Source organism: Priapulus caudatus, unplaced genomic scaffold, assembly GCF_000485595.1.
Source record: "Priapulus caudatus unplaced genomic scaffold, Priapulus_caudatus-5.0.1 Scaffold305, whole genome shotgun sequence".
NCBI lineage: Eukaryota > Metazoa > Priapulida > Priapulimorpha > Priapulimorphida > Priapulidae > Priapulus > Priapulus caudatus.
The window spans coordinates 170,356-182,800 of NW_014577366.1; the positions used below are offsets into that span (position 1 = coordinate 170,356).

The following is a 12,445-nucleotide window of genomic DNA, read 5'->3' on the forward strand; positions in this document are numbered from 1 at the left end:
TCTCTCCCTCCCTCCCTCCCTTCCACTCCCTCTCTGGTTGCCTCACTCATCTAGTTGCACTAGTCTGGTCGGTCACCGTTCTCGTGTTGCTTGCAGTGCCCGATCGACATGAGGAAGGTGTTATCGGAAAACATCGTCGTGACGGGGGGCACCGCGACGCTCCCCGGCTTCACGCACCGCCTCCAGGGGGAGCTGCTGCGCCTCGTGCAGACGCCCAAATACGCACGCTCGCTCGCCGTCCGACGCTTCGCGTTCCACGCTGCGCCGGCGAAACCCAACTACACATCGTGGCTGGGAGGTGAGTGTCGCGCGCTCGCCGCGTCATTGTCAACGCGGTAACCGTACTAGTTTGCGCGAGAGCGTGCGGCGTTGGAGATGGGGACCCCAGTATCTCCAGTCCGTGCGTCGTAACTTTTGTGCAAGGCTGGGTGTTTTACGTGGATTTTACTGTAGGTTATATTTGTAGCAATTTGAAGTTTTCGAAGTCGGGGGCTGGCAGGGTTTTTTCAGACTTATTTCCAAGACTAGAATGTATCGTTCTGTTTTGGGCTTTGTTTTGTTCGTGCTGCGTTCTATTGTTTTTACTTTTTTAATGTTAGAATGTAGAACGGATGTTTATTTTAGTACATAGAAATGGAAGATTAGAATGGTTGTTTGGTTAGCACTGCTTGTTAGGTTAATGATACATATAACATTATACAATACAGTACTACTACAGTGCAAACTACTCTCACTTCCACGCTCACTTGATATATTCAAAGGATCTCGATGGAGCTAACTTATTACTACTTTATTTTAACTGTTATAATTGATCTTAAAAACAACCGTCAATTTCAAACTGTTTGTGCTTCCAAACACTATTGGCTGAAACCACCTGATTCACATGTGCAGGTATCCTGCATATGCTAAGAACGTCTGTGGCATGCAATATAGTTGTGAGGTGCTGCTAAAAATCACAATACGTGTTCTCAGGTGCCATATTCGGCGCATCGGAGGTGCTAGCCAGTCGCTCCGTGTCCAAAGAGTCTTATCTGGAAAGCGGGGTGATACCGGATTGGTCCAGCATTGCCGAGAGAGTATCCACCAAGGATGACGATCGACCGACCATACAGTGACATTAATACGAAAACTTGACTGCCTCTACCGCTTTGGCCCTGCGCATGCTGTACTGCTGGTGCTTCATTTGTCCAGCTGCAGTACCGCATGTTGCTTATGCATACGCGAGAATCGTGCAAAAAAAATTGGCGACGAAGATCTGTACCGGTCAGAGGCGATCGGTCACAATCCTACTGGAGAAATGACCGTGGCGCACCGCCAATGTCGGGTTGGATGTAATTTGAGAAGCTGGCCGTGTGGCTGTGAATTACTCTAGTCGGGGAGTGTGTAGTGTTGCATTGCTCCTCCGCGTATTTCTGCCTCTACTGGTGGAGGCTGCCCTCGTAAGAGCTTCGGTGTGTATTCGTGCTACTACTGGTGAGCCCTGTGTACGTAGGAGGTTCTCTATAAATATTTCTGCTATCTCTGGCGAACCGTGACGTCGTGCATGAATTAAGAAATTGATCTGGCATTTAACATCGCGTAGGTTGTGAAATTTTCATGTTATCCGGTCCGAATGAAGAAGTGGAAGCTGTAAACCTTCAATGGCGTTGTTGGGGTATGGATGCCCGCCATGCGTTTTTCATGTGAAAGTTTTCGTTTTCATTATTTCTGCATTTAATATGAGAATGTAATGTGTAGTCCTTGGCTATATAGCTGTTTGAATTGCAAGAAAAAGCATGATATTTATCTAGCTACTGTATATATTGGTATTGTAAGAAATATAAGCTTATTTTATGCACCAGGGCCTCTGGGTTGTAATACCTAATTTTGTTTATTTGCTTATAATTCTGCTCAGTTTTTAAGAGACAAGATATGTCATGTCTAAGCTGTGACCACCAGAGTTCGTATCTATACTGAATGGTATCTGTACCTGTCTCTTAGTAGCTAGGTGCAGCAACTCCTTATTTATGGCTCATTCACTCATGGCACAAGAAATGATCCACAAGAGGCAGGTAATTGATAACATACATGCAGAGTTGCAAAATAAAAATATAAATATGAGAATGTGTACATTAATATATAACTGCTTTAATAACTAGAACTTGTGGCATACATGATTCTTCAACTGAGCAGAGAATACGTGAAATTGGTTAAATCAACCAAAGGCATAACTACATCCTTTATCCAGCCAAGCGTAGCTGTACGTCTATCCATTTACTGTAACTTTATGCAGAGAGTAATGTCCATTAGTGCAGCCACTGCAATTATGGACAATATAGAGCTGCTCAAACTCCAGGTATAATTTTAATGGTATATGTTAATTATACGGTTCACCCGTAAATTGCCTGGTGATTGAATCACATTCGTCTCCACTGTATATAGTGGATCATGTTCCACATAGAAATGTACACCTAATATAGGAATGTCTATAATGAATGTCCGAGCTGAACCAAATATAAAGGGCACTATTGTTTTTACATGTCTAATAAATCGAGAAATAGTCCTACAGAGTAGGCCTACAGTGTAGATTTAAAATTTGGTTGAGCTGAAATTTTCATAATCCCAAGTATTCCAATTCCTCTATAATGAGCTTCTCGTCCTCTTCTGTGACTGTAACAGCAGAGTTCTTATTTACGTCATTGCAGTGAGTATTTTTATTCTGTGTCTGATGATGTTCGTCTGTTTGCAAGACATCACTATTATTAGTGTTGCTTTTAGTCACATCATTCTTTGACATTTTCTTCTTCTTTTTCTTCTTCTTCTTTGCCTTTTTCTCGTTATTCAAGTCTTCGGTACCACGTGTTATTGGAGCAAGAATAACTTTGTTTGGTGACCGGTTCACTATATCTTTGCAATCCCATAGAATTTCATTGACTGCCTCCGTGGTTTCTTCATCGTCTGATATTAGCTCGTGTTTTTTTACAGAGCGACCGTGTAAACTGTTTGTGAAGCCTGGACGATCTTGGTGATTCTCTTCTTCTGTGTCTGGGGTATCGGGAGCTGGCCCTTCCCATACCCATTCGTCGTAAGCACCATGATGAACCGTCACAACGTTTCTATTCACTATATTTGGCGATTCCTTCTTATGCGATTTTGGCGAGATTGCAACGTGTTCTTTTTTCTTCGCCTGTTTTCCGCCATCTGTTTGGCGGTTGGGCTCATTTTTCTCGACTGGATGCACTTTCACTGAGATAGTATTCCCTTGAGTCGACTGGCAACTTCCCATCCTTTTCACTACGCGCTGCTGTCATTTCTTAGTAATGTTTGTAGAGACATTCCTCTTCCCGTTCGACACGGTCACGGATTCTTTCCTTTACCGTTATGCGTAAGGTTTCACTGCTCCCGTTACCAAGGTGTATACCAAGGTGCGTTGTACATAGTCGCTAGGGTACGATTATTAGCACTCGCCACGCGCGTTTGCTATACCGTCAGGTGCTGCCACCACGCGGGCCATTAGACGTGCAAATAATAGGATATTTATGTCGTTCACGAAATTTGTGATTATTAATTATAATCACGAATATTATGCCGTAAAAAGTTTTCTCAACGTTATACCGAGATACGACGTGTTTAAAAATATTAAAACTACGGAAAACACGCGCGATAAATCAGTTGAAATAGATTAATAATTAAAAATAGCAAGTACATTGCAATTACCGATTGAAACTAAGACATTAATAATAATAATAGATAAATACTATTAAAATTACTTTAATTAAGTTCATTGATAATTCACATTGGAAACATTGAGATAAAACAATACGCACCAATGTAATCGGTTACTAGGCGCGACGAATGCCCGTATCCATCAGCATCCGTTTGAATCACCGCAAAGCATAGTCCTAATTAAATTAAAGATTGACCATTGCGCGACTAATTAGAAAGATGTTATCTCAATAGCAGCGCGCTCGCGGCGAACACTCGGTCAAACGGCTGACAATACTCCGACCGTCCCTCGGACAAACACGCCCATTGTTAACTTCCTTATTGCCGTTGCTCTCCGGCGTAGCTCGTTAGCGGACAATCACCTTAATCCGCGACCACCTTTGTTGTCCGTTAGCGTTACCCCCGCAGCAGTTACGCTAATGACGGCGGTCAGCTCGGCCACGGCCCTCTCTCGCTACGCTACAGTAACCACATGCCGGAACCATCTGACCAACGGTCATCTGAGGACGCCCTGTGTTTACCGAACATGGCCGCTAGCGCAAACACGCGCACACACACAAACGTATACACGGTCAACGACGTGAATAGCGCAATTACTGGGTCGCCTGTCCTATTTACTCGTACCGCGGTTGGTCAGCCTGCGGTCAGAATTAGCCTGCGGTCATTTAACAGCTGCAACTGCCGGTGTTTATCGATCGAGTGGTCAGTGCGAGCTCATAGTTCATCTGGGGACAGCGTCCTAGATATTTACAGCTGCGTGTGACCACCGCGCTGATGCTGATTTGCAGAAAGCGAAGTGACCACTGCTAGTTGTAGCCACCGATGAGAGAACTGCGTGAGCACATTCATATTCATAGAAGAATCAGCATTAACTGAGTGTACATGTGCGCTTTGTGGCGATGCTTATTTCGTATGGTTATTTATAGTTACGGACTCGAACCGCTGGATTGCTAACTACACATGCTCCGCCTGTTAAAAATGAGCGGGAGGTATCGAACCAGGTACGGAGCATGCTCAGATCGCGTCCGACCACGAGACAGCTCGGAATCTATTGGCTGAACCGGGTTCGTTGGCGCTGAAATAAATAATTACGACAGTCACCGGCCGATGAGTACCCAGTCAGTAGACGTCAGCTTTTTGAACGGACATCGACAACTCTGGAGAACAACGGTTTAATGTTTTCCGTAATAGCTACTTGGTAAAATTCGTCGCACGCCCTAACGTTATTCTGCGTGTGATTATAACTTCAACTGAAGGCTCCGCCGAAAATGTTACATAAGCGATCGTAGCCTAATCGTAGTCAGGTGTTCTTTCGCTCAACGTTACGCTAAATTTCAGTACGTTTCCTTGGTTTTCAGTCTAATCGTACACTTTCTGATCTAACGCAACGAGTAGAGAGTGGACGGGTACCGGGGTTTGAAATGAATAAGTAAACCAGACCGTGAACGAATGTGCCGGAGGTTGTGTGTGGACAACCTTCCCATCCTGCACCGAGACACCGCCATCTTTGTTGATGCTCTTTGTCCAATGTGAGCTAAATGTGGAACTGACGGGCTTCGGTTCCCACCAAAAGCCGATGAAATGTCACGGAGGAAACAGGAAAACCCTCAGCCGAGGAAAAGACTAGTCACACGTACGTACACTTCTTTTTTTGGCCATTTTCACGCGTTGTTTGTCCTGCCATCGTTGTTTTTGTAAAATAACGTGCACTAACCGCTGGTTACTAACGCTATGCCCGTGACTCGTCTGCCTGACCAGCTTGTCACTGGCGGGATCGCGGCGTGAAGTGACGTTTGTCACACAATATTCATTTCGTGCATTATACACAGGTGGGAGTTTAAAAAAACGTAAGCTGTTACCTAACAGTCGACTACGAGTACTTGTGTTTTAGTGCAATTCAGCATGATCAGGTGTTTCTATGCGCGGAACACACACACACACTCACGTACAACATATAACGCGAAAGAGTTCAGAATCAGGGGGTGTTTGAAACAGAATTGGTAAATGACTAGGTGCATCGGTGATATCGTGTATGAATTGATACTATGAAAATGTTTGAGATCCAGCCACCAGTCTCGAGTAACGGTGACAGCGATTTGGATAGTTTACCTGTGTTCGTATAATCGGTTAGCGTGAGCATGTTATCTGTACAATGTATTTGTAAAGATACACATGCATACAATGTGTGTACAATGTATCTACACAATATACAATTGTATAAATGGGTTCATGTTTTAGTAGAACTAATGGTATCAATGCAATTGGCAGCACACAAGTTCACTTGTCACTGTTGAAACTATAGTCAGTTGTCAGGGTGGTAAATGTACATGTAGTGTTCTAAAAGAGGAAATGCATGATATGTAAAATACAATCTAGGAAGTGCTGAGGAAATGTAAGGCAAATTGGAAAATAGATGTATCTTGTCTGTGTAGCTGTATTATGCGTATGTGATAGTCAATATGTCTGTGTGAATTAGCGGTAGTGTGGCGATAAAAACATTTCAGTTTAGTTTCGTTTAGCGCAACTGTGATTCATTATGGTTTTTCAAATCATGAATCTTTCAGTTGTAAAACTGGAACTACAAGCTTCCGGTTCTTCTGTAGATACTGTAACGAAGAAACTATGAAAAACTAGGATGTTGCCATGGCCCCAATCGGTATTTCTGTGTGTTTCACAAATGTACTAAGTCATTACCTGAAACTTCCAAATAGGAAATATTATATGTAACCGCCAGGAAACTTCACTGGCACTATCAGTTTAAATGTCCTTTTTTAAAGGCACATGACTTCCATAAATCATAGCTATAAAAATTCAGACTGACACGTATCTGCTGAATCTTTGATATATTTAACATTCATTATGAGAACGTAATTATGATTTTAACCATTAACGTGTATATTAAAATCGTGTTATGATCAATTTGATGCTCGAATGTAAGTCGCTTGTCAGTAGAATTTGAATCGGACAATCTAAAGAACAGAAAATGTTGCTTTTTTACATATCGTGTAAACCATTCTAAAACGAGGGTTGTAGGCACTGAAGGTTTAGGTAACGGCAGCCCTGTGCTGTGAGATTTCAGGGACTGGGTTGAGCTGAATTCCAATGAAGGGAAAGTAATGATGATGCTCTGCAAGGTTATAAAATGGCAGTAGAGTTTGCATTTGATTTCACAGTCACGCTCAGTGGCCATCTAGAGAAGCCAGCTCTGGCTGTGTCTTTTTTTATGACCATAGCTAGCAATCGTGCTATAATCTGTGGCTTACAGAGGAATTACTCTGGCGAAGGTTCGCATTTGGAAATTCGAATAAATGTGCGAGAGCATCTACGATGTGCGTCTGATACATGTTTTCCTGCCGTAAAATTTGCATTGAGCGTATGCAAGATGAACAGTCGCATATGTAACTCGTCATCACATAACTCGCCGTCATTAACGTTAGTGGAATGGCACGCTGCTGTACCAGCGTCTGTTATCTGTGTTTATAGCGCTGATCGTACGAAACCATACAACTTACAAGTAGTGTAGGCCGAGTAACGCTAGCCACTGTTTGTGACCGCGTTTTTAGACCTGCGGTTACCGCCGGTGGGATGTTAGTTAGCTGCGCGCGATGCGAACTTGTGTGTGCACGTACATACATGTATGTATGTATGTATGTATGTATGCATGTACACATACGTGACTGATCGCTAACCCTTTTGCAACGGACTGCGTCGTGTTATGGCGCTGGGTTTTGACACCAAGGCCAGCTGCTAGTTCGCTTAGCCTCGAAAACCGTGTGCACGCGCGCAGCACGTATGCTGTTGAATTCAGAAATCACACGTTTAAAACTCGGATTATGCAGCGTCCTAATACTGATAGACGCGTGGACATATGCGTTCGAACTGGCTAACGGTGAATCATGTCTATTCGTTTGTGAGATACCGGTTTAAATGCGTGAAATAATAATGCGAATGTGAATTCTACAAAAGGAGTGACCTTTGAGGGGCTGACTGTTAGGGGGTGACTGTTAGGGGGTTTGATTCTGTTAAGGTGGCACCTGATCCTGTTGAGAGGGTGATCATGTGTGAGCCATTTACGTGTCGCATTAATAACGCTGTTGTTTGTACTGTTTCTCGCCTTCACGGCGAGAATATTGTACACACACGCACTGGCAGTCTGATCTAGCCGTTAGAAAAAAAAGGGTTCCACCAGGTCATACATTCACCGCCTATCTCCCCTGTGCGGCTTAAATCGGCGTGTAGTTACAATTGCTGTGCGTATGTAAGTACGATGTTTGTGCGTAAGACACTGGGTGTAGGAAGTGTATATGTAGTCAGTGTAGGTATAGTTATAACAGTGTAGATGTAGTCAGTGTAGGTATAGTTATAACAGTGTAGATGTAGTCAGTGTAGGTATAGTTATAACAGTGTAGATGTAGTCAGTGTAGGTTATGTTTATAACCAGTGCTAAGCGTGTAGTCAGTGCTTAGGTTATACGTTTATAACAGTGTAGATGTAATCAGTGTAGGTATAGTTATAACAGTGTAGGTGTTGTCAGTGTAGATATACTCAGTAATTGTGATCGGTGTAACTGTGTAAGTATGGGGTGTTGTCAGTTTAACTTTTGTGTGATCGGTGTTCAGTCCAACCGGTGTATACTATACACCAAACGTACAGACAGCGTCGGTGCGATATGTAAAAGTATAGGCAGTGTATGTGTAGGCAACGTGGTAGCAGTATTGTGTCGCTAGTGTTCAATACGGACAGTGCGGGTATGATATATAACGTACAGGCAGTGTAGGTGCGATATGTAGAAGAAGTACATGCAGTGTATATATCTAGGCAACGTAATAGTAGTATTGTCACTATTCTATTGTGTGACCAGTGTTCAATACGGAGAGTGTGGGTACGATATATACAAGTACAGTTAGTGTATGTATATATGTAGTGAGTGTGATTAGAGTACGGTCACGAGTGCGGGAACACTAACTTGCATTGAGCTGTTCCTGGTTCGGGCGAATAGACTGAGACGTTAGTGGCCCAGTAGCTTATCTTGTGTTTGTCATTTGTTCACCTGCTGTGTATGTATCACAACCGTGTTGCCGATTCCATGCTGGCCCAGCACCTACAATTGCGCGCGCACGTACGCACGCACACACGTACGCACGCACGCACACACGCCCGCACGCACGCACACTCGTGGATACCTGCAGTTTTGTCAGCTCCAGAAAAATTAATTTACAGTGTCAAAGCTAACACTTGTATCAATTCATAATTAAACAGTAACTGCAGTCCGATGAATCTGTTAAAAATTAATGCACGACTGACGTTGGTATAGCGGGGTGAGTGAGGGGGAGCTGTGTGCTTGTTCGTGTTGGCTACACGCCGTGTAGGGTACAGGAGGCGTGGCACCGCTGACTGGTCAATACAAGCCAGCGGGCGACGACAGTGGCATGGATGGAGGGAGGTCTAGCCTAACTGACTGTTAGTCTGTGACCTTCGCTGAACTGTGCCGCTATCATGATACAGCCGTGTGCTATTCTGGGTTTCTAGGCTCTCTCTCTTCTCTCCCTCTCGCGCTCTCTCTCTCTCTCCTCTCTCGCTCGCTCTCTCTCGCTCTCTTTCGCTCTCTCTCTCTCTCTTCGTGCCTGTCACTCTCCGTACGTACTTCGTGCTCAAACATGCATGCAGATTTCGCACAGGCGCTCACGCTGGCCATGGTCCACTTGCGGCGGCGGCGACAGCAGCAGCGGCGGCGGAGGTGTCTACCCACCCACGTACGTACGTAGGTACGATCACCGACATTTTGAAAGCTGTCAGCCCCGCTGTTCGGCGGTTGCGATCTGCTGTTCGCGCGCGCGCGCGGGCGAGAGCGGCTGGTTCGACGCGCGGCAAAGCAAGCGAAAACGCTAATGACCAGAAATGATTTACGGCTCGCGACCGTGCTTCGCGACAGATTAAGGAACCAGTCCGGGTCGCCTTGCACCTCCCCCCTCCCGCACGCCGCCGCCGCACCCCCTCCCCCCGCACGCCACCGCCCGCACACAGAATGACCGTTTGTGTGTGTCGCAGGCGTGAAAACGTGACCCATTATCTTGGGTTGCCTGCATTGCTGACGTTCTGGTTTCTGCTGCTGCCATTAGCCAGCAGCGAGAAGCGGCGCTGTACAAACCCGGCGGGGCTCTATTTTAAAATAAAAAAGCGACGGCGGCGGCCGCTGCTGCTCTTACGGGTCCGTCGCCGCGCTCGTGCGAGAGCGTTTTCGAATGATTCCGAAAAAAATATTTTAAATGGAACGCGCGCTTTATTAAGCGCTAGAGTGCCATGGGTAACTAAGGACGCTTCGTTGCGGGGGATTCTCGGTTTGTACCACCGGAGAGCGATCTTTTCTAAATCGGCGAATGACAAACGTGTACTACTTACACACGCACTTGTTTTCGCGTGAGCCAGTGCGCATCGCTCGCTGCTTTATGGTTTTTATCGTTTATTCTTTCTTTATCGTTATTTGTTCGCGCATTTATGTGTGCCGACGCAGACGCAATCGAGTGCTGCTGGGGGGGGGGGAGAAGGTGGTGAATCTCCCGGATATTAAAATGAATGCGTATATATGCTAGCCCCGCTCCGATTGCGACTTGCGATTCTCGTTATCTTAATGATGATTAATTTGTGGCGAACTTCTGCTCGACTCTTTCCACGCAGTCGCGGTGAAACGTGTGCGCGCGCGTAAATCTTGTCGAACGTGTTACTAAGCGAAGCAAGTTCACGAAGTCAGCCTCACGCGTGACGATAGCAACGTGTCACACAGTGCTGTAGACAATATCACGTATAGCGCGCTATAATGCCGACATGATCCGCGTGTTGGTGCGTAGCGCTGCGGCCGAGCATCTCGGTTAGGGGACGCCCGTCAATTCTACATATATGACGTTTCGGCAAACAAAAGAGCGTGTTGTTAGCCGCGATGCGTGCGTGCGTGCGTGCGTGCGCGCGCGTGTGTGTGTGTGCGCGTGTGCGTGCGTGTGTATGTGTGTGTGTAGGTAGGCAGACTTGCGCAACGCCTAGGGCGTTAGTCGTGGTCATGGGCTTAGAGAGGGGCTAAGGCAATCAATATGAATTACTTGTTAGAGCTGTCGGTACAGAAGTGACAGTTTCTGAGACGTTGGGGGTTGCGTTCGCGGAGGGATGTTGTTGTTTTAAAGATGTGAGTTTACAACCGCGTCAAGGGGCAGATGCCTGCAGCGTACCTGCACATACGCCAAAAACCAGAACACATTCCGGCTTTGTTTAGCGAGCTCTTTTTAGATTAATTGGTATATGAAACGTCAAGCAATCGTTTCTGAATCTTTCTTCCCTGTCTCCTGTATATATAAGCGTGTGTGTGCGTGCGTGCATGCGTGCGCGCGTGAGAGAGAAAGATAGAGGTAGAAAAGGGAAAGAAATGATGGGAAGATGACCGAGAAACAAATATGGATTGATAAATTGGCAGCTAGAGAATGATAGAGAATAGAGGGGGTCTGTGAGAGAGAAGGCAGTAAAGACAATGAGATAGATAAAGGATCGTGGACTACCGTGAAACGGTTAGAGAGGGCAGGCAGGGAGGGGAGAGAAGCTGTAAGAAACACATTAAGATGTTTGCTGTTAACACGTTGGTATTAAAGGTGGTGGTGGTGGAAGAGAGGGAAGCAGGCAAACGCACTGCCATTTCTCGCTACTCGGGGCTTCGGTGTTACGGTTCTATCTGCACGGACGCAGGCACGTGAACAAGCACACGGGCACGCACGTGCAAAGCTAAATACACGTGCACGCGTACACACGCACGCATGCACGTGTTTAATTTTAGTCGTCGCTGAATAGGTATTTACGCGTGTACGCGTTATTACACGCGTGCGTGCGTGCTGGCCAGCCAAGCTAGCATGACAGGCTCTAGCAGCCTAGCTAGCGGCTGCGTATCGAGCAGCCGTGGCGCTCGCGCCGCCATGCCGTCACCGCCTCAGGAATACCTGCGCCCCGCTCGCCTCGTCTCCATTAGCAGCTAGCTAGGCTAGGTAGGTGTGCTCTCGTTACGTCTCCCGCGGGAATCTCGTGCTCTCGGCTGCTACGGCCGCGCGAGGCCCGCGAGTGGACGCTTTTTCCCTACCGCGCGACAACGTCGGCCCCGATCCTGACGTGGCACATCCATTAGCGCGCGCCCGCGTATCCCGCGGATCGTCGTAAAACAGACGCCGACGTGCGTGTGTGTGTGCGCTTAACCCATTACTCAGCCGCCGTCGTTAGTTCGCAACAGGGGCAGCATGGCCGATGGGATCATTGATTTATTTTATTGTGCTGTGCTGCGTTCGTTTCGTTCGTTCGTTCGTTTCGTTCGTTCGTTCGTTCGTTCGTTCGTTCGTTCGTTCGTTCGTTCGTTCGTTCGTTCGTTCGTTCGTTCGTTCGTTCGTTCGTTCGTTCGTTCGTTCGTTCGTTCGTTCGTTCGTTCGTTCGTTCGTTCGTTCTAGGCCGCGTTGTCACGTCGATGTACGCGGCGGCGGCAGCGGGAGGGGAGGAGGGGGGAGGGTAAAGAACCAGCGGTATGGCGACAGCGGGAGGGGGAGGGTAAAGAACCAGCGGTATGGCGACAGCGGGGGGGGGGGGTAAAGAACGCAGCGGTAATGGCGATACAGCGGGGGGGGTAAAGACTAAAGAGTAGGCGAAAGACGGGAAGGGGAGGGGGTATGAAAGACTAAAAGAGTATGGCGAAAAGGACAGGAGGGAGGGGGTAAAAGACTGA

At 46.6% G+C, this 12,445-nt stretch overlaps 1 protein-coding gene across 1 annotated transcript in view; it reads left to right on the forward strand.

Moving 5' to 3' along the window:
* Positions 1 to 1,864, forward strand: part of LOC106808802 (actin-related protein 10-like) — a gene marked incomplete at its 5' end in the record, with an annotated part of 15,691 nt that extends 13,827 nt beyond the window's left edge. The window contains 2 exons of the mRNA XM_014811656.1: positions 97 to 298; positions 973 to 1,864. Coding sequence (XP_014667142.1) covers positions 97 to 298; positions 973 to 1,115 — 345 coding nt within the window. The remainder of the gene's footprint in view (positions 1 to 96; positions 299 to 972) is intronic.
* Positions 1,865 to 12,445: the final 10,581 nt, after the last annotated feature.